The 23,617-nt window shown below is 38.4% G+C and overlaps 5 protein-coding genes across 20 annotated transcripts; 3 read left to right on the forward strand and 2 right to left on the reverse strand.

Annotated features, from left to right (window-relative positions):
- Positions 1 to 405: 405 nt before the first annotated feature.
- On the reverse strand, positions 406 to 4,457 carry LOC104792948 (stomatal closure-related actin-binding protein 2). 2 transcript variants are annotated; one of them, XM_010519222.3, is made up of 13 exons: positions 4,160 to 4,457; positions 3,277 to 3,590; positions 3,056 to 3,184; positions 2,836 to 2,928; positions 2,551 to 2,697; positions 2,393 to 2,461; positions 2,158 to 2,241; positions 1,889 to 2,069; positions 1,623 to 1,739; positions 1,466 to 1,524; positions 1,255 to 1,386; positions 999 to 1,148; positions 406 to 878 (listed from the first exon to the last, which is right to left on the reverse strand). In XM_010519222.3, exons 1-13 carry the CDS (start codon positions 4,281 to 4,283, stop codon positions 852 to 854), a joined length of 1,626 nt encoding a protein of 541 aa, XP_010517524.1. In that variant the 5' UTR covers positions 4,284 to 4,457; the 3' UTR covers positions 406 to 851. The 2 variants fall into 2 exon arrangements, with proteins under 2 accessions (XP_010517524.1, XP_010517525.1); XM_010519223.2 differs by having other exon boundaries at positions 3,997 to 4,278.
- A 4,115-nt stretch (positions 4,458 to 8,572) lies between these two features.
- LOC104792949 (putative E3 ubiquitin-protein ligase RHC1A) lies at positions 8,573 to 10,898 on the forward strand. Of its 2 annotated transcripts, none has more exons than XM_010519224.3 (2): positions 8,573 to 8,782; positions 9,594 to 10,898. In XM_010519224.3, exon 2 carries the CDS (start codon positions 9,720 to 9,722, stop codon positions 10,704 to 10,706), a length of 987 nt encoding a protein of 328 aa, XP_010517526.2. In that variant the 5' UTR covers positions 8,573 to 8,782; positions 9,594 to 9,719; the 3' UTR covers positions 10,707 to 10,898. The 2 variants fall into 2 exon arrangements, with proteins under 2 accessions (XP_010517526.2, XP_087310816.1); XM_087454690.1 differs by lacking the exon at positions 8,573 to 8,782 and adding an exon at positions 8,797 to 9,502.
- On the forward strand, positions 10,774 to 17,135 carry LOC104792950 (4-alpha-glucanotransferase DPE2). Its single transcript, XM_010519225.3, has 23 exons — positions 10,774 to 11,255; positions 11,470 to 11,835; positions 11,932 to 12,049; positions 12,158 to 12,213; positions 12,307 to 12,434; positions 12,536 to 12,662; positions 12,744 to 12,940; positions 13,276 to 13,354; positions 13,434 to 13,472; positions 13,701 to 13,820; positions 13,942 to 14,043; positions 14,152 to 14,235; positions 14,344 to 14,586; positions 14,661 to 14,786; positions 14,912 to 14,986; positions 15,123 to 15,194; positions 15,365 to 15,484; positions 15,602 to 15,699; positions 15,828 to 15,987; positions 16,083 to 16,181; positions 16,303 to 16,500; positions 16,603 to 16,696; positions 16,782 to 17,135. Exons 2-23 carry the CDS (start codon positions 11,473 to 11,475, stop codon positions 16,949 to 16,951), a joined length of 2,868 nt encoding a protein of 955 aa, XP_010517527.2. The 5' UTR covers positions 10,774 to 11,255; positions 11,470 to 11,472; the 3' UTR covers positions 16,952 to 17,135.
- A 525-nt stretch (positions 17,136 to 17,660) lies between these two features.
- On the reverse strand, positions 17,661 to 23,585 carry LOC104792951 (protein kinase and PP2C-like domain-containing protein). 14 transcript variants are annotated; one of them, XM_087454681.1, is made up of 16 exons: positions 23,143 to 23,342; positions 22,947 to 23,064; positions 22,681 to 22,847; positions 22,530 to 22,597; positions 22,181 to 22,404; positions 21,990 to 22,041; positions 21,174 to 21,720; positions 20,983 to 21,049; positions 20,693 to 20,912; positions 20,486 to 20,590; positions 20,270 to 20,365; positions 19,835 to 20,183; positions 19,628 to 19,726; positions 19,328 to 19,469; positions 19,131 to 19,243; positions 17,661 to 19,042 (listed from the first exon to the last, which is right to left on the reverse strand). In XM_087454681.1, the coding sequence occupies exons 1-12, from the start codon at positions 23,255 to 23,257 to the stop codon at positions 19,989 to 19,991; spliced, it is 1,974 nt and encodes a 657-aa protein (XP_087310807.1). In that variant the 5' UTR covers positions 23,258 to 23,342; the 3' UTR covers positions 17,661 to 19,042; positions 19,131 to 19,243; positions 19,328 to 19,469; positions 19,628 to 19,726; positions 19,835 to 19,988. The 14 variants fall into 14 exon arrangements, with proteins under 14 accessions (XP_087310807.1, XP_087310814.1, XP_087310805.1 ...); XM_087454688.1 differs by having other exon boundaries at positions 22,681 to 22,839; positions 23,143 to 23,318; XM_087454679.1 differs by having other exon boundaries at positions 19,628 to 20,183; positions 23,143 to 23,585.
- LOC104792952 (phosphatidylinositol 4-kinase gamma 1) lies at positions 17,809 to 19,828 on the forward strand. Its single transcript, XM_010519227.2, has one exon. The coding sequence runs from the start codon at positions 17,809 to 17,811 to the stop codon at positions 19,459 to 19,461; it is 1,653 nt and encodes a 550-aa protein (XP_010517529.2). The 3' UTR covers positions 19,462 to 19,828.
- Positions 23,586 to 23,617: the final 32 nt, after the last annotated feature.

Genomic DNA, 23,617 nt, shown 5'->3' on the forward strand with positions numbered 1-23,617 from the left:
CAAAACATGGACTAATTTGCATGTAATCTTTAATTTACATTATAAAGAAATAAAGTATTTTTGTTGGTCTTTTGACATTTGGACAATTTTGCATCGTAGTAGATAATGCAAAGTTGAATTATATGAGATAGCCCAAATTTTTTTTAAAGAAAAATTAAGCAATTAACATTAAATAAGAATGACGAGTATAGACGGTGGTGGTTTGCTCAAGGCTGTGAAGTCAAATTAAGATCCAACCGGTGGATATTCTTATGGCCGTCGGTGGATGGAGAACTTTCTTCTTGCTATGCCAATAGTCGGTTTCGGAGCATCTCATTACTAAATTTCTTCCGTTACTTGTCGAAACCCCAATAAATAAATCATCTCATTACGATGATTTTAATGCAGAGTTAAATACATTAGATAAGTTCAATTTTAATTTTTTTTATTAAAAGAATTTTCAAATTTATTACATTAATTAAGAAGACTGAAGAGGAGACTTTGTAATACTGAACAAAACACTGTTCTGTTATTACATACAAACAAATCTTTGATTAACCCAAACAAACAAACAAATCTCACACTAGAAAAAAATACAATCTAATTGGCAATGGTGAGACCAAAAAAAACTAAACCAATCAAACAAACAAACCAATAAAAATCAAATCAGGAAAATGCCATATCACCTTAAACTAGTGATCATGCCGCCAATAACACAAATTTGTGTGTTTTCTGCCTAAAACTATGCAGCAACACTGTGTTTTTTCTTCTTTCTAACCACACAGACACATATAGCAGCTGATGCTTGCCGCGCTTAGGAAGAAACTCAGGAGATTTTAAATGAAGAAAATGTTACTTGTTTCATTTTTACCTCAATCATCTGGTCCAACCAGAGTGACCTGCAGGATGTGAAATTGATTCAAAATGAAAGCCTCGCATCAAGACAGAGTAACTGTATTGTTAAATGGGAAATACAAAACAGGAGAAGACAGAAAGAATCAGTGGTAAGTTGTACTCACATTGCAATCATCTGCGTATTTCCGGGCAAGAACAATGGCTGCATTACGTTCTTGCTCTGACTCGAAAGTTAGTAAGAAAGTTATACCCTTTCTTAGTTGCCAGAACAATGCCTTTGCAGGAAGATTAGCATTGCCTCTCACTCCACAGAGCTGAAATGTTTACCAAACCATTTTTAAACTTGAAAGAAAGAAAGAAACTTCAATAAAGCCAAAGGAAGGGTGATATAAAGCGATGATCACAGGTTCTAGATTATACCTGCATGGATGTTGAATATATTTCTCTGGCCTTTGTGATCCATCCTCGGGACAGCTTTATCCTCGCCTTTCCAACAGTAAACACATGGGATCTTGATGCATGGTCTTGTCCATTCATCTGTGATATAACAACCTGAGAAGAAGTTCAATCTGTTTAGCTATAGCAAGAACTATTTTCTTCAATGAGGAGGAAGGGAAAATTGTAAACATACAGTGAATTCACTGTTAGATTTGCGCAGGAGTGATTCAACGCGTGACTGCAAGCCAGCAGCTGTAAACATTGTGTCATTCAATTAGCCATTCTCAATCATTTCCTCATTATAAAACTTCATTTCTTATTAATAGCAAACTAGTAATTGTAACACCTACCAGTATTAATTGGACCGTCGGTTGTAACTGTGAATTTCTGACCGTTTAAAAGAATATCTGCTTGTATTACTCGCCCTACATCGAATGGTTCTGGAGCATATACTGAGCAGTTGGCACCTGAGATTGGAAAATATTGTCAACAGCTCAAGCTAAAAGTTATAAGTTACTACAATGGACCCATCATAACTACCAAACTTGATAGTACATATGTCAATGAATCTACGATATTTTACTATGTATAAAGCAAAGAGAGAATGGCAAGTAACCAGATATAGCTTCTCTTCGACTAGACTCAGATGCTGCACGGTACCACTGGATTGAACATTTGGAAATATCTACACCACTGTCTGAGGAGGTACGGATTCTTAGGCATGAGCCAAGACTTTGTGCACCATCCAGAACATATGGACAAGACTTGGACCCCTCAGCTCTCTTTATTATTGCTATCTATATGACATTTTTTATTTTTAGAGAAAAAAACGGTTTGTTGATAATAAAGGAATAACAAGAAGTAAGCAAGATACAAAATATATACCTCTCGTTGAAGCTTCACAGAATATGCAGACTTCTCTCGAATTTGACTCTTTAAATCATAAAGTTCGTGTTGCATACCAATCACCTAAATTACACAAGCATTCAGTTTATAACTTAAAATTGTAGCCTATCAAGATTTGAACATTTGGATTCTATAGTCAAAAAGATGACTTATGAAAGAAATAGAAAGTCTTATAATAGACATATTTATTTAGAGCAGAGAAATGGAGTTGTACCTTGGTTGGTTTATGCATCCGTTTGATTCGTCTAGCCTCCTGAACCTCCTCAACTAATTTCTCCACATTCTGTGAGACAGAACATAAATTTGATTCAGAATCCTACTCCTTCTATGTCAGAACAAAACATATAAAAAGGATTTGCTACTGATACATACCGGTCCCTGCTCTCGAGAAGCTTTAGAACAAAGCTCTTGTTCTTCAAATGTACCTCCAAGTCTCATCACAAGAGCCCGTGCACTATCTATTTCAGCACAAGCAAATGACTTTTCTTGGTTTACTAACTTCTTTGCATCCTCTGAAGCCTGGATGAGAACACAATGAAACAGCCTTAGTTTGACTGTTAAAAGAAGTAACCAAGCTAGAAGAGAACTGATTCCACAAATGTCTTGCAAAATTTAGATGTACAGTATGTTAAAAAGGACAACGCAGTGGAAACAGACCTTCTTGAGGAAGCTTGCCAGTTTCTTCACTTCAAACTTATCTTGAATTAGTTCACCTTCATTCTGAGTTAACTTAACGGCTAGAGCCTCAACCTACAAGACACAAAAACTGCAACATTTATTTACACCCTTCACAGTTGATTCAAGTCGCCAAAGAAGTGGATATGGTAGCAAGACAGTGCAAATATACTATAGGTAAAGGAAGTAACAAAAGCCTAACCATGGAGATAGCTTTTTCAACTTCTTCCCTGTTACGCCCATCCATCCGACCTCTCACTGTTTCTAAAGCATCCCTAAGTTTCTTTAGCATAACATGTCCTTCCAAAGAAGTCACCTCATTTAAATTTGCCTAAACATTCCAACAAAGAAGCAGACAATGTTAATTTGGAAATTTGTTTATCTGAGACCATTCATCTAAAACACAGACACACAGAGTGGAACCTCGTCAACTAATTTAGAAGCTGCAGCTAAGTTCTTGTCGAATTTGCAAGCGAGGTCACGAACAGAAAGCTGCTTTTGCTGATCTGACAAATCACCGATCTCCTTATCGACGACATCTTTCACAGACAGACCTTTTGAATCATCCTCGGGTTCATCAACAATCTGATCATCAGGTCCTAACTTGTATGATGGAAAATGATTAAAAGCAAAGCTCACATCTGCTGAAATCGGTTCAACCAATGCTCCTTCACACACCACTCTCTTCTCTTCTGTCTTTTTTGGACATACTGTTTTAGTCATTGTCACGATCTTGTCTGCTTACAAAAAGAACAAAGAACAATTAAACTAACATGTCTTCTTATAATCATCAATTCTTAAAAAACCAAGCATTCTCGTGACTGACTACATCTATTGATTTTTTGTCTTTTTTATCTTTTATCATTTAAATGTTCAAGAAATTACTGTAAAATCCAGCAAATGCTAAATGGAACTTGCACTCATCTAAAACTAAATGATAAGTTAATATCAGATTAATTTTACTACATCGGTAAAAAGGGACCAACGTATTATAAAAGATGCAAGAACCCTGAATGGATGATAGAAAATAGGTGTAAGATTAGATTTACAGATGCAAGAATGATATCTAATTCATGCAAAATGAAATGCAAGGAAAAGAATAGATTGAACAACATTGTTAGAAAAACAAAAACTTCTTCTTACATAATAAGAAAACCCCAGAGACAGAGAGAAAGAGGAAGAAGAAAACAAGAAACAGAGAAGAGTCTTTAAAGTCTTTGTTGCAAAAAAGCGTGTGAAGATAGAGAAGAAACGATCAAAAGATGCAGAGAAGTAAAGAGAGGAGCAGGGAGAGTGGGAGACACACCTTTATTATTATTAGTCTTCTGATTCTTTAGTCTCTCTTCCCAAAGACAGCTCGCTTGACTGATCATCATTTCTCTTCTTCTCTCTTCTCTTTTTTCTCTTTCTTTCTTCCACGCCATCATCATCGTTAAAGAGAGAAGAAAGAAAAATAAAAATAAAAAGAAACGTTTTATATCTCGACACAGTCTGGTCCGCCTCTTCTTGTTCGCTGGAAAGTGAAGACGCGCTCTTAAACCCCACGCGCCGTCGGAGGTCCCTACTCTTTATTAAGTTAATTAGTGTTTGTTGGGATGTAATTATGATTCTTAAACGACTCTTTCGTTTTAGTCCCCACTTTTTTATAAGATTAAGCAAAGAATATTTGTATTTTTCCATGTTTATCTATCTCATTAATCTTACATTACACATCTCTTTCATGTAATATACAAAATAATTATGGGTTTCTCTTTGTGGGGATGATCATCATGATTCATGATGTCCTTTCTCTTGTTTATATGAGAATAAATCTTGTTTAATATTATTTTATAGGTCGACCTAGTTTTAATAGCCACCAATTTTGATAGCCGTTTATAACGATAAGCCTTCCATTTACATTTTCATTTACATATGTAAATCAAAATATACATATAAAAAGCTTTTGCTGATAACAAATTTGAGAATAGTAAAATATTGATAAATGATTTACTACGTTGATTTTTTTTGGACCATGATTTACATATGATGTAGTCGATTATGGTTGGTAAACATAGACAAAATGCTAGATACCAAATATAGTAGAATTATTATATTTTTTTTTGGATTGAAAGTAGTACAATTATTGATAAAAAAAAAAAAGAATTGGATTTATAATAGAACATGCATGTATTGTATTGATTCTATGATTATCATTCTCCTAGATTTCTTATCCATGGGATCTCTAACTTGGTAGGTTCAGAAAAAGAGACTTTAAATAATTGGTTTTTATGATAGGAAAAAAGGAACCTTTATGTTGATTAAATTGATAGTTGCAACGTACCAAACTTTCTTTAAAAATCATTATAATCAACATCAATATATGTATTGTCCAAGTGTGTGCATAAAGAAGATGGGGTCGAAAGTAGTTGACTCGAACGGTTATATTTTCAGCATTCCAAATTTGTTTAGAAAATGAGGTGTGTTTACTTGATTTCCGTTTTGTAGTTCGAATTAGAGATTCGCTAACTTTTATATGTTTTGGTCAATAATTTAGTAGGAATTAGCTGTATGGATGTGAAGTATAAAGTACAAAACATATTAATTCGTGCCAGTACGTTACATAGGCTCCAAATCTTAGTTTAGGTTAGGATGAATACTATATGCATGACATCATCGTATACAAAAATCCACATCATTCATAGTTGATCGATTATCAATAAATTACAGACGTTACAACAACAGAAAAGTCTGTCAAATTAACTATTTTTTGTCACAACTGTCAATGTCAGTTCAAAAGAAAATGAAATCAATTTTGATAAACGACATATCAGACATCTGTAAGATAATATCAAATATACGTATGATAAACGCCTATATACGTACAGAATTAAAAAAAAAAATATATACTCGTTAAAATTTAAATCCACTGAATTTAGACTAACAATAGTACATTATCATGGTCTTGTGTGTGTGGAACAAGAAATATTCAAAAGCCAATCTACACACTTGTTTAGGCGGCTATATATCTATATTTCTTGTTCCACACAAGACCATGATAGTGTACTATTGTTAATCTACACACTTGAGATCAAATTTGATAAAACACAGTTGGTTTGGTGGGAATCTTTGTTTTGAGAAGGCAAGGTTTGAGAGTTGAAAGGTCAAAAACACAACTGTATGATGTTTTCACAAAAAAGAGCAAACTATATGTCAATCAATTTGGTGAACGTGAAGAGGACTTCCTTCTTTCTGTGTACTACTCCATACCTATAGTCGCTGTCCGATACAGTTTTACATTTAACCGTTCTCTCATTACCTCATTTTTGTTTTTATTTTATAGTCTCTGAATGAGTCCAATCCATGAGACAAACAACATGAGCTGTGTTTTTTTTTTTTGTTGTTGTCATTTTCACCATTACCAATTTCTAAAACATGGGCTCTTAACTACTTTCTTAATCCCATGCTTCTACCTCGTAACAGACCACATCTGAAAATGTTTCCTATCTTTTCGTCCGAAAAAGTCATAAAAAGCCCAAGAAGGCCCATAATAATTAGTTAACTGATAAAAAAGTTGAGAAGAATTAGGATTGACTAAAACAAGACTCTTTACATGATGATGAGTCCATATGTTAAAAAAAACACGTGGCATAGTGTGACTTCGCCCAGAGGAGACTGTGTTGTAAGACCATCCACAATGGCGTGGATTTGGCCCGTCCCCAATATTTATTGGATTTAAATTTAAATGAAAAAAGCCCAATATCTGAAAAACGGTTCTTATTTGGGGACGTTTTTTTACCGTCCTCTTCGCCACGTGTAGCCGTGTGATTTGTTCTCGAATAAGCTAGGTCTAAAAAAAATGTATTCGGGAGACAAAATCATCCCGAGTTCTTTCTTCTCCCTCTTGACGGCGACCACGAAGGCGATTCGATCCTCCACGACGTTCTGTTCTTTTCACCGGAAAATCTTGCCAGATTAACGAAGCCGATCTTCTGTCGCATCCGAAGCCGGTCCGATCTTCAATACCTAAGACGTCCAGCGGTTCGATCTTCTCTCCCGAAGCGATCTGTCCCTGTCACCCGAAGCTTGTCCGGCGGTTCGAGCTTCTCTCCCGATGATATCCGTCTAAATAAGGTTAGTCTTCTTCCCACTACATGAGATTTAACCTTGATTGGCGCCGATTATCGAATTAGGGTTAGGGATTTGGGATTATCGAATTAGGGTTAGATAATTAGGGTTTGCGAATTAGGGTAATTGAATTAGGGTTATTCAATTAGGATTAATTAATTGGGGTTATTGAATTAGGGTTATTGATTTAGGGATATTGAATTAGGGTAAATGATTTAGGTTATGTTTCTTTGGTGTTTTTTTTGTTTTTTTCATTTGTTCGATGGATCGTTATGTCTCTGTGTGAAGATCGAGTTGTGTCTGTGTCGTTTGTCCTTTGCTGTAGTTGTTGATCTTATAAACATGTTTGTGTCTTGGTCAAAATTTTTTTAAAACATTGAGTATCGTTAAACTTTGGTTTTTTTTTCTTAAATGTTAAAGGATCATCATCTTTGTGTCTCGGTCTATTTTTTTAACATTGAGATAGGTTAAATTTTTTTTTATCAAGGTTTTCAATTTGGTGATTGTTGTGTCATTGGTATGGTTGGTAAAATGTTTTTGACATTGATTTTGATACAACTTTTGGTTGATTAAGATAGTCATTGTCATTCGTATGATTTTTGGATAAATTTTTTTAACAATGTCATTCGTATGATGTCTCGCATTGATTCGTATGGTTGTGTTTTTTTTTAGGTTTCTCATTTGGTAGTTGTAATGTTTACTTGTAATAAATTGGTAGCATTGTTGTGTAGTTGGTTGTATTTAATTTTAGTGTTGTTTGTTCATAGTTTCTTGTTTAATTTGGTAGTTGTAATGTGTACTTGTCATAAATTGTGATTAGACATTTGTTGTTTGGTCTTTAAGTTTTGATAGTTATTGCAAGTAAGGTTTTAAACCATAAATCTCTTTCATTTATCTTCCCTTTCTCACTTGTAAATGATATTCACTTCTCTTCTATACTCGCATCTCTTATCTTCGCATTCCTTCTCTTCTATACCCGCTTCTAATCTCTGCTTTTCTCTTCTCTTCTCTTCGCATTGATCATCTTCTATACCCGCTTCTCTTCTCTGCTCTTATCTTCTCTTCTCCTCGCATTCCTTCTCTTCCTTATCCGTTTCTTCCTATGGATTCTAATAATCCCTTCTTTCAGTCTTCTTCTTACTTCAACTTGCTTAACAGTCAAGAAGAAGGTGGTTTAAATGATAACTTTCATTGGGAAAGTTATCCACCTTCTGGACAGAGCTCACAACCTTCTCCTCACAGCTCCCAACCTTCTCCTCACAGCTCCCAACCTTCTCCTCACAGCTCGCAAGAAACACCAAAAGAGCGCAAGGAGAGAAAGACATGGACACCTGCTGATGATGAAGTCTTGATCTCCGCATGGCTCAACACTTCAAAAGATCCCATCGTTGCAAATCAACAAAAGGGAGGAAGCTTCTGGAGCAGGATTCAAAAATACTATTGTGACACTCCTCACGCTAGAAACGGTGGACACTATTCTAAATTGTATGTTTTTGTATTTTCTTTCTTTAAATAATTAATCTTTAAACTTTCAAAATAATATTATTTTATTTGGGGGACCAAACCCAAATACACACCAATGCTCCTACTAAAAATAAGAAACCCTCAAAATATTAGTATTAAATGTGGGGGACCAAAAAAAGTCCCACACCATTGTGGATGGTCTAAACACGGAGAGAGAGAGAGAGAGAGAGAGAGAGAGAGAGATGCTTCTAGAGTCGTTTGTGTGTATTGTACTCAGACGTCTTCTTCCCCAAATCGAATCCTCTCGCTAGGGTTTTGTTTTTTTGTTTTCTCCTTTGGATCCATAATTCTTGATGACGAGGTATTCTTCTCATTGAGCTTCAACCAAAGTTATCCATGTCTTTCAGTTGTTTGCATCTTATTAGGTTTTTGTTTTCCCTTCTATTATTAATTTACTCGTTCATGTGTTGGATCACTGGATTGAAAAGCTCTCCTTTTTTTTTTTTTTTTTACTTTCATTCGATTTCGTTTGGGGTAGCTTAGCTCTGTTTTTAATTATGAATCCTTTCTCAGTGATTTGATTTTTTTGCTTTTCGTTTTTAACTTTGATATTTTACTGCAATTCATTTGATTAATCCGTTCCTACTTGTTAGTTGCTTGTCGCATTGACTAGTTTTATTCGCTGTCTCATTCGAGAAAATATAGCTACAAAAGTGATTAGACTCCGAGTTCATATTCGTCGGCTTTGGGTTGTCCAATATAAGCAAATCAAAGCTTTCAAACTTTGTGTGTTAATTAGCTGCTAGTATTTGTTCTACCTGCCCTTCAATGATTCAGGTGTTTGCCTTTTTTTATGTACTAGTATAAGTTTTGAGTTTGTGGGCTAGGAGGTTTTATGGGGGTGTGAAGATTCAACCTTGGGTATATACTGTTAAGACATAAACAAAAACCTTCGGTTTCATGTCTAGATTTTGGTATTCTTGATCAGGTGGAAGTTGGAACCTATGTTAGTAGAATTTTGTACTCTATTTATTGAAGTTTGACCTATAATTAATTCTTGTAATGTGCATTATAATTTGAGGTAAGCGGGAATTTTTTTTTCCTGGAGTCTTTGGCTTGGCTTGCCTACTTGGATAAATTTTAGATAAACCAACTTATGTCCACTTTTGCAGGCTTATAACTGAGACCTGTCAGATAAGCTTAAGCTTCTTCTAAGGGCTTCAAAGGAAAGGATCGCATTGCATTGTTTTGGTATTGTTTGATCCCACTGAAGGAAAGAAGAGTGAGAAGCTAAAGAGATGTCAAGCAGTCGAAATACCCACTGGTGTCACAGATGCCAGCGTGCTGTTCGGCTTCACGGCCAAGAGCCTGTATGTTCTTATTGTGGAGGTGGATTCGTTGAAGAACTTGATATGCCTCAAACCAGCCCATTTGATATGTTTAGAGCTCACAGTAACAGGGATGTTGTCCAACGTGATCCAACTTTTGATCTCATGGATGCCTTCTCTGCCTTTATGAGGAACCGCTTAGCCGAAAGGAACCACGACAGAGAAATCAGAGGAAGAGCCATCAGTTCAGGTCCTGAGAACTTTCCTGGTCTGGCTCCTTTATTGATCTTTGGTGGTCAGGTCCCTTATAGACTATCTGTAGACAATGCAGTCGAAGCCCTCTTCAATGGCGGCTCACCTGGCATTGGCATCACACGTGGTAACACCGGCGACTACTTCTTCGGTCCTGGTCTTGAAGAATTGTTCGAGCAGCTTTCAGCTGGCACTACTCGCCGAGGCCCTCCACCCGCACCTAGATCATCAATAGACGCATTGCCAACCATCAAGATCGCGCAGAGGCATCTGAGGTCATCGGATTCGAACTGTCCTGTTTGCAAAGACGAATTCGAATTAGGATCAGAAGCGAAACAGATGCCGTGTAACCACATCTATCATTCTGACTGCATCGTCCCGTGGCTAGTTCAGCACAACTCATGCCCGGTCTGTCGCCAAGAGCTACCATCAGCTGGAGGACCTTCAAGCAGTCAAAACAGAACCACCACCAGAAACTACAGAAGTAGCAATAGCAGTAGTAACAGTCGTGAGAACGGCAACGAAAGAAGGAATCCGTTCTCATCCTTGTGGCCATTTCGTTCATCGGGTTCAAGCTCAAGCTCCTCCACTCAAAACCGTGGAGGCACAAGAAACTCGGAGACAGCCGATGAGAACCATAACTACCATCAACAGCAACAGCAACAATCATATATGGGTTACAGTGGCTGGCCTTTTGATTACTAAAAGTGAGAGCTAAAAAAAAAGAAGCTTTGGTCTCTCTACGTACTACTATGCTTTGTGTGTCTATCTTGTGCTTCCCACTCTTATCTCTCCCACTCCCTACTCTCTTTTACCAACATAAATAATGGAGAACTGAACTGTAATTGTAAAACAAGTTCATCATCCTTTTCTATATATGCTTTGTCAAATATGTCATTTTAGTTGGGTTTTCAACTTTCAGATTTTTTAGTTGATCGAGAAATAAATAAAGGAAAATGTCTGGACACTCTTGCGCGATCTATCTCGTGATCTTCTCTTCTTCTTCATGCCTCTTCTTAAAATAATAAGAAAAAGAAGAAAAGACTCGTGCTTTATAATACTGACGGTGCAGAGCGATTGAACGAAAACCAAAAATATCTTCCACAAAAAGCTATTTTTGATTGCGTATAATGAATATTACGAAAATTGAAATCAATAGCTGCCACTTATAGTACACTACTACCTTTTTAGCTTCTTCAGTCACTCTCTCGAGACTCGTGTGTTGAGATTTACTTACGGTTTGAGCAAGCAAAGGTGATCATCGGTTTCCCAATTTCTTACTTCACTACTACTCTCTCTCTCTCTCTCTCTCTTCCGTGGTTTTCGATTACTCTAATGGCTTGCGTGTTACTGATTTGTTGATTTTTCACTTTTAATTTGTGGTTCTTGAGTCACTCTCCGTCGGATAAGTAAGTGTGATCTGGGTTTTGCTAAAGTTTCGATTTTTGTTGTTGTTCTTCTTGTTTAGAGAATGATGAAACTAGGATCGCTTTCGTTGAGCACGAGCAAGTCTAGTAAACCTATGGTTAGCCTTAGTTTCTCGATACCGTATTTCACTCACTGGGGAGAGAGCCTGCTGGTCTGTGGCTCGGCTCCTGGACTTGGTTCTGGGAATGTGAAAAAGGGTTTGCTGCTTAAGCCATCCCAGCATGATGATCAGCTCATCTGGAGCGGCTCTGTCTCGGTTCCACCTGGGTTTAGCTGTGACTATTGTTACTACGTGGTGGATGACTCCAAGAATGTGCTAAGGTCGGAGTTTGGGATGAAGAGGAAACTCGTTGTGCCTGAGACATTGACTGGTGGAGAATCTGTTCAGCTTCGTGATCTCTGGCAGGTTTGGGGTTTTTGTTTTATCTCATTTGTTTGCTGTTGTGATTATTTCTTGCTGCTTATAATTTGCCCTTGAGATGTTCTGTTCCTTTGAATTCAGACTGGGGATCAAGCTCTTCCATTTAGAAGCGCATTTAAAGATGTTATATTCGACCACAGTTTCCAAGTGAAAGTAGAAAAACCTCTAGGGGTCTTTGAGAATAAGTCGGATCAAGATGGTACTACTTTTTTATTTGAATCTATCACACCATTGTCTCTGAGATTCCCTATTTGTTATTGATCGATCTCGTGGCTAACTTTTGGGGTCTCTTGAACCATGTGTATAGATTCAGTTGTTGTCCAATTCAAAATCTGTTGTCCAGACATTGGAGAGGGAACATCTGTAAGCCTTTCTCTATGATCTTAGGTTTTCTTTATTATCATGTTTGAGTTTTATGTTGTCTGGTGACCATAATTTTGTGTATGGCATGTGCAGGTATATGTTCTAGGCACCCCAGCAAAGTTGGGGAAATGGAAAGTCGAAAATGGACTTAGACTCAACTATGTCGATGATTCCATATGGGAAGCAGATTGCTTGATCCCTAAAGCAGACTTTCCTATCAAATATCCTTTCTTTATTTTCTTTCAGACTAATTAGTTGAAACTAGTTCACATTTCACTTCTCATATACTTTTTGCGTGATGGGTTCTTAACTGTTATTTCACATATAGATACTGTAAAGTTCAGAAGGAAGGCAACATAGGTTTTGAATCTGGTGGCAATCGGGAGTTGTCTCTTCACTCCATCGGTAGTAAACAGGAATACATTGTCATGTCAGATGGCTTGTTTCGGGTAAATAACAGAGACAAGCTATGAACTAGCTCTTGATGTGACAGGATCAATGTTGTCTAAATTATTTAATTTTACATGTAGGCCATGCCATGGAGGGGTGCTGGTGTTGCAGTTCCCATGTTCTCTGTTAGGTCAGAAGATGATGTTGGTGTGGGGGAGTTTCTCGATCTGAAGTTGCTGGTTGACTGGTCGGTAGATTCCGGATTGCATCTACTACAACTTTTACCAGTAAATGACACATCCGTGCATAAGATGTGGTGGGACTCGTATCCCTACAGGTATGAGTATTGCACGTATATTAGTTTTGCAGAAGTTCAATAAAGGGTTGCTGTCACTCACTTAACAGATGGAAACAAATATTCCAGATGTCCTGTTGTTATTCTCTCTTGACTACCGAATTTATGATCATTCATAGTTTTTCTTAGGTTTAGACTTTTGCTTAACTATTTTTTGGGACCTTGCGTTTCCTATACTTGGTTGATAATTAATGACTAAGCCTGAGGCTCTGGTGAATATCTGTCTCTATTTACTAAAATGTCTATATCAACTCATTAAAACTGTCTGGTTCATTCTTTTTGTTCTTTCATCTTTTGGATTTTTGCTTCTCTTGCAGCTCGTTGTCTGTGTTTGCATTGCATCCATTATATCTAAGAGTACAGGCTCTCTCTGAATGTTTGCCAGACGCTATCAAGGTAAGTTTGTACACTTCTTGTAGTCTGGGAGAACCACTCCCAAGAAATAAATTAGCTGATCTTTCTTTTTCCCTTTCAGGAGGAAATTCAAAAGGCAAAGAAGCAACTGGACAAGAAGGTAATCAGTCCCTTGTCAGACCTTTCATAGTTTGTCATTTTCTCTCACTTTTAGACTCTTGGATAATTGAAAAGAATAGCATCAGAGAAACGAGATATGGTATTTTCAAAGTCTTGTGTCTGTATCAGCATGATGTGTTTGAACTCCTGCTAGTAAATGGTTCATATGTTAGTTTGTTACTGTCAGAGTTGGAGTGTAAATTGATCTTTTAAAGATTATTACTTGTAGGATGTTGATTATGAGGCTACCATGGAATCTAAGCTTTCAATTGCCAAGAAGATCTTTGACCTAGAGAAAGACCAGACGTTGAACTCAAGCTCTTTCCAGAAATTCTTCTCGGAGAACGAGGTATGCTTCAGAATCTGATATTGTTTCCTTCATATCCATAGATATATGCCTGCATACTTATACCTCCGAAGGCTCACTTCAGCTTTTCATTTGACTTACTGAGTTTTGTTTTCTTGGAAAGGGCTGGTTGAAACCATATGCGGCTTTCTGCTTTCTCCGTGATTTTTTTGAGACTTCAGATCATAGTCAATGGGGGACTTTTTCTGACTACACAGAAGACAAGGTATTATCTTATCAAGTTTAGTGATCGCATTAGTTCAAGCTTTCCAGATGTATTTCACCTGGATAGTTTCAGTAATTTCTCACAGCTCCAAATATCATAATGCCACAGCTTGAAAAATTGATATCCAAGGAAAGCTTGCATTATAACACCATATGCTTCCACTACTACATTCAGTACCATTTACATGTACAAGTGAGTATGTTCTGATTCGTATTTTATCAACTTCTATTCCATTCTTGTAAGTGAAGTCGATTACTGGGTGTTTCATCTAAAAGTGTGTGCTGGTTACGTTTTCAAAAGTTGTCAGAAGCAGCAGAATATGCAAGGAAGAGAGGTGTCGTGCTGAAAGGAGACCTACCTATTGGGGTTGACCGAAACAGTGTTGATACGTGGGTTTACAGGAATCTATTTCGCATGAATACGTCAACTGGAGCACCCCCAGACTATTTTGACAAAAATGGTCAGAACTGGGGGTTTCCTACTTATAACTGGGAGGAAATGTCCAAAGACAACTATGCTTGGTGGCGTGCTCGCCTAACACAGGTTGGCAATAGTGTCCTTACCGACCACGGCCCTTTGAAAATCTAAAGGCTGACAAGATCGTACTTGCTTTGCAGATGGGAAAATATTTCACAGCATATAGGATTGATCATATATTAGGTTTCTTCAGAATCTGGGAGCTTCCAGCTCATGCTATGACTGGTTTAGTGGGGAAGTTCCGTCCATCTATTCCGTTAAGTCAGGTACACAAGACATGCTACATGCCTATTCAAAAGAACTTGGCTCTGAGGTTTACTTATTAAAAGCTTATGGCAGCCGATGAGCTACTTTAAAGCTAAGGAGAATGATAAAACTTCTTCTGACGCAGGAAGAGTTGGAAAAGGAGGGCATATGGGATTTTGACCGGTTAAGCAAGCCTTACGTGCAGAAGAAATTTCTTGAGGTTAGTTTTTCCATCACACCTGTTATGATCAGCTTTCAGCGCAGATTTAGTAAATTGTAAGTTTCAAGTTACAGCCATTACCTCATAATATATCCTTACCTTTCTGTTGATTTATGTCATTGGTCTGTCCCTTCAGGAGAAATTTGGAGATTTTTGGCCTTTTATTGCGTCAAACTTTCTAAATGAAACTCAGAAGGACTTGTATGAGGTCAGTGAATTCCTCATCTGGAGATCAATTTCCTTTGGAGAACTACATTATCTATTCCATAACCCTTTGGATAACCAAGTCTTGTCTTCCTTCTGTCATAAACGTTTTGGTATTTTTTCTATCAGTGGATATAGTAACTTTCTTGTTTGTTTCCTTTAATTCTACTCTAGTTCAAGGAAGACTGCAACACAGAGAAGAAGATTGCAGCAAAGCTGAAGTCATTAGCTGAGAAGTCTTTGTTGCTAGAAAATGAGGACAAAGTTCGTCGTGATGTCTTTGACATATTACGGGTAAAGTTTTATGCATCACAAGCGCGTCTAGATTTCTTCTCCTTGTTAACCACTTTATGTCTCTCTCGATTCAACTGTTCGCAAATTTTTTTATTTCTGTTGAATTTGTGTCCCTAGAATGTTGTTCTGATCAAAGATCCAGAAGATGCAAGAAAATTCTATCCTCGCTTTAATCTTGAGGATACTTCAAGCTTCCAGGATTTGGATGATCACAGGTACTTCCAAAACCTTTTCCCCAACCACGCTAGTATCCTTCCTAAATCAAGAAGTCTGATCTTGTTCCTTTGATATTTTTCTATTTTTCATCAATATGGGAAAATCTGATTAAGGTTTTCTGATACAGCAAAAATGTTCTGAAGAGACTATACTATGACTACTATTTCCAACGCCAAGAGGATCTATGGAGGAAAAATGCTTTGAAAACCTTGCCTGCACTGTTAAATTCATCTAACATGCTGGCCTGTGGGGAGGATCTGGGTCTTATTCCATCTTGTGTGCATCCTGTATGTGTCCTCTGTTTTCCTTGCTCTTGGTTCATATCCAACTTCTTGTTTTACAACTTGTGTAGAAGCATGCGCTAAAATTCCTAATTACTCAGGTTATGCAAGAACTGGGGTTGGTTGGCCTTCGGATCCAGCGCATGCCCAGTGAGTCCGACGTGAAGTTTGGGATTCCCTCTAATTATGGCTATATGACGGTTAGATATTTTTTCTCAGAATCCTGTCTTACTCACTTATAGCTTCCTTTCATTTCCTGAGAAATTTTAAATGGATAAGTGATTCACCGCATTATTCAAAGTATCTCTTTATATTTGTCAGGTGTGTGCTCCATCATGCCACGACTGCTCTACACTGCGGGCTTGGTGGGAAGAGGACGAAGAGAGAAGACAACATTACTTCAAGGAAGTGATTGGTGTAGATGAAATCCCTCCAAGTCAGTGTGTTCCAGAGATAACTCATTTCATTCTGAGGCAACATGTTGAAGCTCCATCTATGTGGGCTATTTTCCCTCTTCAGGTAATCATCACCACAGTCAGATTTCTCAGATTTATTAGAACTTTTTATCAGGCTCAACAACGATATGTGGTGTTTGTTCTTCTTTCCCCCTGGAACAATTAGGATATGATGGCTCTAAAAGCAGAATACACTACTCGCCCTGCAACAGAGGAGACGATCAATGACCCAACAAACCCTAAACATTACTGGAGATACCGTAAGTAGTACTAATAACACACAAACTCTCCGCACTATTAGTTTTAACTTCAATTGAGATGCGAACTTTTTTGTGGTGCATATAGGCGTACACGTGACGTTGGACTCCCTTATAAAAGACACAGACCTGAAATCAACCATCAAGAACCTAGTTTTGAGCAGTGGGAGATCAGTTCCTGGTAGTGCTGCTGGTGAAGACAACAACAAGAACCAGGGAGAAGTTATAGCCAATGGTTCAACAAAGCCAAACCCATGAAGCAATAAGTCTTATGAGCTCCTTTCTTGGTTCCACACCACAAATGTTTGCTTATTAGTTATTATCACTTTAAAATAGTACAAGCTCTCTGCTCTCGCTCAACTTTATATTGTCCATAAGGCATCATCAAAACTCTGTATTTGTTGTTCCTGTCCAAAATAAAATCCTTAATTTTCGGTACAAACGCCATAGCTTATAGATAAGAACGTAGCTTTCTTTTAAGCTTTTGTTTGTTTGTTAATTATTATTTTTAGCATTCGCCTCCATCCTAAAAACGCGGGAAAATCAGAAACGTAAACAAAGCAGAGAGACATTTATAGCATAATTACAAATAGGTTTTAGAAGAAAGGGGTTGAAGAAAGAGAAAAAAAGAAAACCAAAAAAAAAAAAGGAAAGGAGAAAGAAGTATCGTTCTGGAAGAGGGGAGTCTCAGGAAAAAAAAAGACAGAATTTTTTTCCGGTGACGGTGTCGGTGTCTCTGACGCTCCTCTCTGTTTTTCAATCTTTCTCCGTCTCTATCCCTGAATGCCTTCATCCGTATTCAGGGTTCGTTCAAATTAATTCTTCTTGTGCAAGCTATCTTCTCTTCTTGATCATTCTTTAAAAAGGCTTCCCATGTGACTTATCTTCTTGTTGTTCTTCTTTTTGTTTTGCAGAAAATTGCGGCGATTCATGGTTGGAGGAGCGAATACTTAAAGGGCACAATGGATTCAACCGAAGCAAAGGACACACCATCTTGTGGCTGTATATAGATCCAAGTTGATTTGTAGGTTTTTGAAAACAAAAAATTACGAAACTTTTTTTTTTAGTTGTGTAAATATATATAAGATAGGAGTGCCAAAAAGTTTTGGTTTGGCATGAATTGTTTGGCTACGACCATAATCATCACCTGCAAGCCCACATTGATCTCGGATATGGCCGTGGCTATTGATCCTTTCAGTGACAAGTTCCCTTACTTCAGCCGATCCTCTCAAAGATGCAGACTTCAATCCCTTACCAACCTTGACTTCAACTTCCTCGCGCAATCCTTTAATCATTCGGTTGAAGATGACAACATCCCTCGAAGCGTTTCCTCTCCTTGCTTCTCTATAGCTGCGTCTGCTAATATGGAGGAAGAACTCAAATCAACCACGGCTCCACGGATTGAGATTCTTGGTGGCCAGAGAGTGCCCACGGTTCGTGCCCTTGTTGCTGAGGTGACTATGGCTATGGTTTCTGGAGCTCAGCCTTTGCTTTTACCAAGTGGCATGGGAGGTGCTTATCTCTTGCAAACAGGAAAAGGACATAACATTGCTGTGGCTAAACCGGTTGATGAAGAGCCTTTGGCCTTTAACAATCCTAAAAAGTCTGGAAACTTGATGCTCGGGCAACCGGGAATGAAACATTCAATTCCTGTTGGTGAGACGGGTATCCGAGAGTTAGCTGCTTACCTTTTGGATTACCAAGGCTTCTCTGGTGTTCCACCAACAGCTTTGGTTAGTATCTCACATGTCCCGTTTCATGTCAGTGACGCCTTCTCGTACTCCTCCATGCCCTATAAGGTTGCTTCCTTGCAGCGATTTGTGGGTCATGATTATGATGCGGGAGAATTGGGTCCAGGAAGCTTCACGGTTACCTCGGTTCATAGGATTGGAATACTTGATGTAAGAGTCCTGAACCTTGACAGACATGCTGGAAATATGCTAGTGAAGAGATGTGACAAAAAAGAGTGTTATAATCGACTTGGGACCGCTGAGCTTGTGCCTATTGACCATGGCCTCTGCCTCCCTGAATTCCTAGATGATCCTTACTTTGAGTGGCTAAACTGGCCTCAAGCTTTTGTTCCATTCACCGACTATGAGCTGCAGTATATATCTAATCTGGACCCTTTCAAAGACGCAGAACTTCTAAGAACTGAACTACACTCTTTGCCAGAATCTGCCATAAGGGTCCTCATCGTCTGCACGGTTTTCTTAAAACACGCTGCGGCTGCTGGGCTCTGTCTCGCGGAGATAGGCGAGAAGATGACTCGGGATTTCTCCAGGGGTGAAGAGAGTTTCAGTCTGTTAGAGACCCTCTGCTCCAAAGCGAAAGCAAGTGTTGTTGGCAAAACTGGCAAAGGCGGTGACTATAGTCAGGAAGGAAATGAAGTGAACACAGAGCTAGAGTGTGGAATGTTTAAGTTTGACGGTGGAGATACCCCATGTGAAGCGGAGATTTCAGAGGTATTTTATGTATCTAAACCACCTTTGGTTCCAAGAGGGCCACGTGCAAACACCATCATCGCTACCAATGTCACTGCTTCGATGTTGTCTTCACAAAACCAGCGGATTACTCATCATGAGAAAAATGCAAAAGAAAAGAGAGAAAAATGCAACGTGAGGAGCAAGAGCTCACCGATTGGTGCGAACCATGATGAATCAAAAGGTGTTTCTTTCGTGGACATGACAACAGTTGAATGGGAAATGTTCCTGCAGAGCTTCAAGACACTTTTGCAAGACGCACTGGGCAAAGGGTCCACGCCAAGATAAGGATGCTCCTGCGAAATTTGAGGCAAACAATAAATAGAAGACAGGCAAATGACAACCAAAGAGATAAAAATCTCATAAGGTTAACTTTCCGGTGTTTATATATAGGTACAAGTGTGCATTACTGCCAAGATGACCATAGTGCAAGCTGTAGGCTAACTATTAATACCTTAGAAAGCATATGGATTATGAGACGAGCAGAGTAAGCCGTCCACTCCAATACTTCTTATTTTTTCTTCTTTCTGATCCCCTACTGTATCATGTTATTCTGAAACATTAAGTACCATGTATTTTTTTTCAAAAAAAAATAAACAATTATAATGTAACTGATGTAATCAGGAGTATATAACTCAAGTTAAGTTTCCTTGCAGTTTACATGTTCTATGTACTCTCTGGTTCAGAGCAAATATAATAATACTCTGGGGCAATTACATAAGCTTCAGTGCCGAATGTGGAACTTTGGAAACGTAGAGGAAGTAATTATATGTAAAGAAATTGCATGTTGAATAATACTATGCAAGAATTGGCTACTAGTAGACCCTTTCAGCTGTAGATACTGGCCGTAGAAAGACCACAATGACTGTGATGTTATCGGCACTACCACGTGCTGCAGCCTCGGTTGCTAGTCTCTTTGAACACATTGAAGGTTCTTTTACAGTATCCCTGATTATACTAATAACTTCCTTATCGTTCAAAACATCCCAGAGCCCGTCGCTCGCCATTACCTACCATATTCAACCTATTATTTTTATAAACCGTCGAATAAACAACCAAAGTTTCATATATGATACGAAAGTAAGATGCAATTTACCAAGAACTCATCATCAGCTGATAGAATTGTCTCACTAATCTCTGGTTCTGCTGTTACAGCTGGCTTCAGGTCATCATCTCCTATCGACCGGGTAACCTAACAAAGCAGAATTAACTGAATTTTCAAAACATGAACCATCATGTTCCTCTAATGTCAGCTATTCTTGTCACTTTCATATCATTTTAAGGTATTCTATCAAGTACATAACGACCAAACCTGAAGGCCAGCAGGAGCAACTCTCCATGTGTCAACCAACCATTCAATACGCCCACCTTCTCCAATCACACGATTTCTTTCATCAATACAGGTTGCAAGGTGTGCCTGAGTACCAAGGCCGACGTTAATTTATGCAGGGAGGTGGAATTGAGGGTACCAATAGAATATAAAACTTAGCACACTTTCAGTATGGTCGTCTCATCTCACCTTACTTAGAGCAAAAGGGTGGCCCGAGCGGCATAAAATTGCCCTGGAGTCGCCAACATTTGCAACGAAAAGCTTATTCTCTACTAGGAGAGAGGCTATCGCAGTACAACCAGGATGCCAGTCTTTCTGGCTCACCCTTTTTGATTGCCGATGGGAATCAAGTTCTTGTCTGAAAGCTAAATCCGTTCTAACAAATGCTTGTGACAATGCCTCGCCAGCGCTGAAAATGAGACATTCCAATGAGTTTTAACCATGCTGATGATTAGGAAAAGCTTGAGCTGAGCATTAACCTTGTGGAACATATGCTTTGAACTAGTCCTGGCAAAAATTGAGCAGAAAATTCAGCAGCTGCAGCACCTGCATGTCATTCAGGAAGGTATTTTATATACTATGTGATGGGTAACTAAAGGATTTGATGTAAAAAGAGAGAGGGCACACGTGGATTTTGATTCTCTCTGGGTTAAAATGGCAGTTGGTATACCTCTATGACCATCGAAGATGGCAAATAAGTGGATGCTTTCCTCACTACACATGTGAGGCATGAGGAAGTGTGTATCTTCCATGGATTCTCTTCTTCCACATGTTGCAAAAGACCCACACGAAATAATAGGGACATATCTTGAAGGGTCATCTGTTGAACTAGACCATAATTTCACATCAAAGACATGGGAAGCAGACGATTTCTTGGATAAACACTCCCCTTGACTAGACCAATTAATGGTGTCCCTGTAATCTTCCGACCTTTTAGTGGCGTCCCCATCCTTATCATTCTGGGAACTAAAAGTTTTCTCATGGAGTTGACCTTGCTGTTTTCCTCTCTCTTGTTCCCAAATTGATTCTAGTTCCAAAACGACATTGTCCAAAGAAGGTCGTTTAGAAGGATCAGCTTCCCAGCAGTTTTGTATCAAAGACAACAAACTCTTTGGAAGGTGCAATCCAATTTCAGCAAGAGCTGGTCGCAGACTAGAAGACACAATGGCAGCTGTAAGTTGCTGTTCTGTATAATTCATCTCCAAAACAGTGTGAGCCTGCCAACCAGATTTGCACAGGGTATATTAGGTGTCACGAATGAAAAGAACAGGAATGCATTTTATATGTACTTAAGTATACATCTACATGTAATTGACTATATGATCGTAAGAACTGCTCTCGCCAAGGTTTAGCAATATAGAAAAGTTAAATGAATGCAACTCAGGAGCCTGATATACAAAAAAAAAAAGAAGACAGTAGATAGTATATAAAGGCTTCTCGCAGAGATGGTCATGTCAGAATGCAAAATGAGGAAAGACATTTGTACCTGAGCTTCTGCACGAAGATCAGTATATGGAACAACTCCAGTTAAAAGCTCACTGCAATGTAAGATGAAACGACAATTCATAACCAAAGGAATCTTTTAGGAAGAAAGCTAAACATACTTTAAACAAATTAAAAAATGTAAGAAAATGCTAGGAAGAAACTTTAGAATTTCTATAGAAATATAATTCTTACTTGATCAAAATCCCAAAGCTATAAATGTCTGATTTCTCAGTATACATCTCTTTCTTTAGTATTTCAGGGGCCATGTAAATAAGTGTTCCGACCATGTTCTTTTTGTGGAATCCACCAGTTGGCTTTCCAGATGATCTCCAGTTCTGCAGATTAACTTCGCACAGATTCTTCTTGTATTCTGCTAAACCAAAGTCGGCCAGATATGGAGAAAACCTCTCGTCAAGCTGCATCAATAAAAGCTCACTTAAGCTTCACACAAAAGCTCAAAGAAGAAGTACCTATTCTATATGAAAAAAAAAAAGCACATAAGAAGATATGTAAATTCTAGATGATAGAAGAAGAGCATTACAAGAACATTTGCTGGTTTCACATCTCTGTGAACAATTCCGTTGTTGTGAAGATATTGCAATGCCTTAGCTGAAAAGACGAAACCTCCAAAATCAGACACGGTTGACACAGAAAAAAAAGAACGTTCCTTTGAGACAAGTAGAGACATATACCCAAGTGAAGAGTGATCATTAACACTTGATCAATACTCGGAGACCACTCCTCAACGTGCAACTTCTCAGCTAAGGTCCCTGACTCGTAGAACTCAAAGAAAAACATGTAATTGGGAGGCTTCGCGTGAGCTGCCACTAGCTTAGCCACACCCGGATGATCTAAATTACTTCACCAAATCCAAACTTAAGTGAGAAAAATCAAAAATTTTGCAAATGTATTCAGTTGAGATGTTCAAAATGTAACAAGTGAAGTGATAGAGTGAGACCATAAGAGCTGCAAATTCCTGTGGAACTTGTCGAGGTCATCGGAAGTAGACAAGATAGGCTTCTTCGCTGCTACTTTGCGTCCATCTAGAATCGCTTCGTAAACCACACTCTCTGATCCTGCAAATTTCTCCAGAGAACTCAAATGAAGAGCACGGGAGAGAGAGTGTGAGATGGGGGAATAGAAGAAACCAGTACCTTTAGCGATTGGGGAGAGTAGAGTGAACGAGGAAGGAGAGAGATGAAGAGGAATCGATTCACTGGTACAACATCCTCTGATGCACGTGTTTGGCTTCACAATTTCCATCACCATTTTTTTTTTCCCACCGGAGGAACAGCGAAGAGCGATCGAGTGACGACGACCGAGTGACGACGACGAAATCTCAATTTCCGCAGTCTCAATAATAACCTTGTAGAATGTATACCGTTTTCATGTGTGTGAAACGCTCTCAACAGTAACACATCCTGCCGTTTTGCTATTTTCTTATCTCTTTGACTTTTTCATTAAAACTGGGAAACACTCAGCCGCTCAGGTGATGACACGTGTAATTGGTTCCTTGACTTGTCAATTGTCACTTTTCATAAATGGTAAGAATCAGGGCATAATAAGTTTCCCTTATTAAAAGCTGGAATCAAAAGCGTTATGTATCGTTACCCTTCTTCTCTTGTGGAA

This window comes from Camelina sativa, chromosome 6, assembly GCF_030686135.1.
Source record: "Camelina sativa cultivar CO46 ecotype springtype chromosome 6, ASM3068613v1".
NCBI lineage: Eukaryota > Viridiplantae > Streptophyta > Magnoliopsida > Brassicales > Brassicaceae > Camelina > Camelina sativa.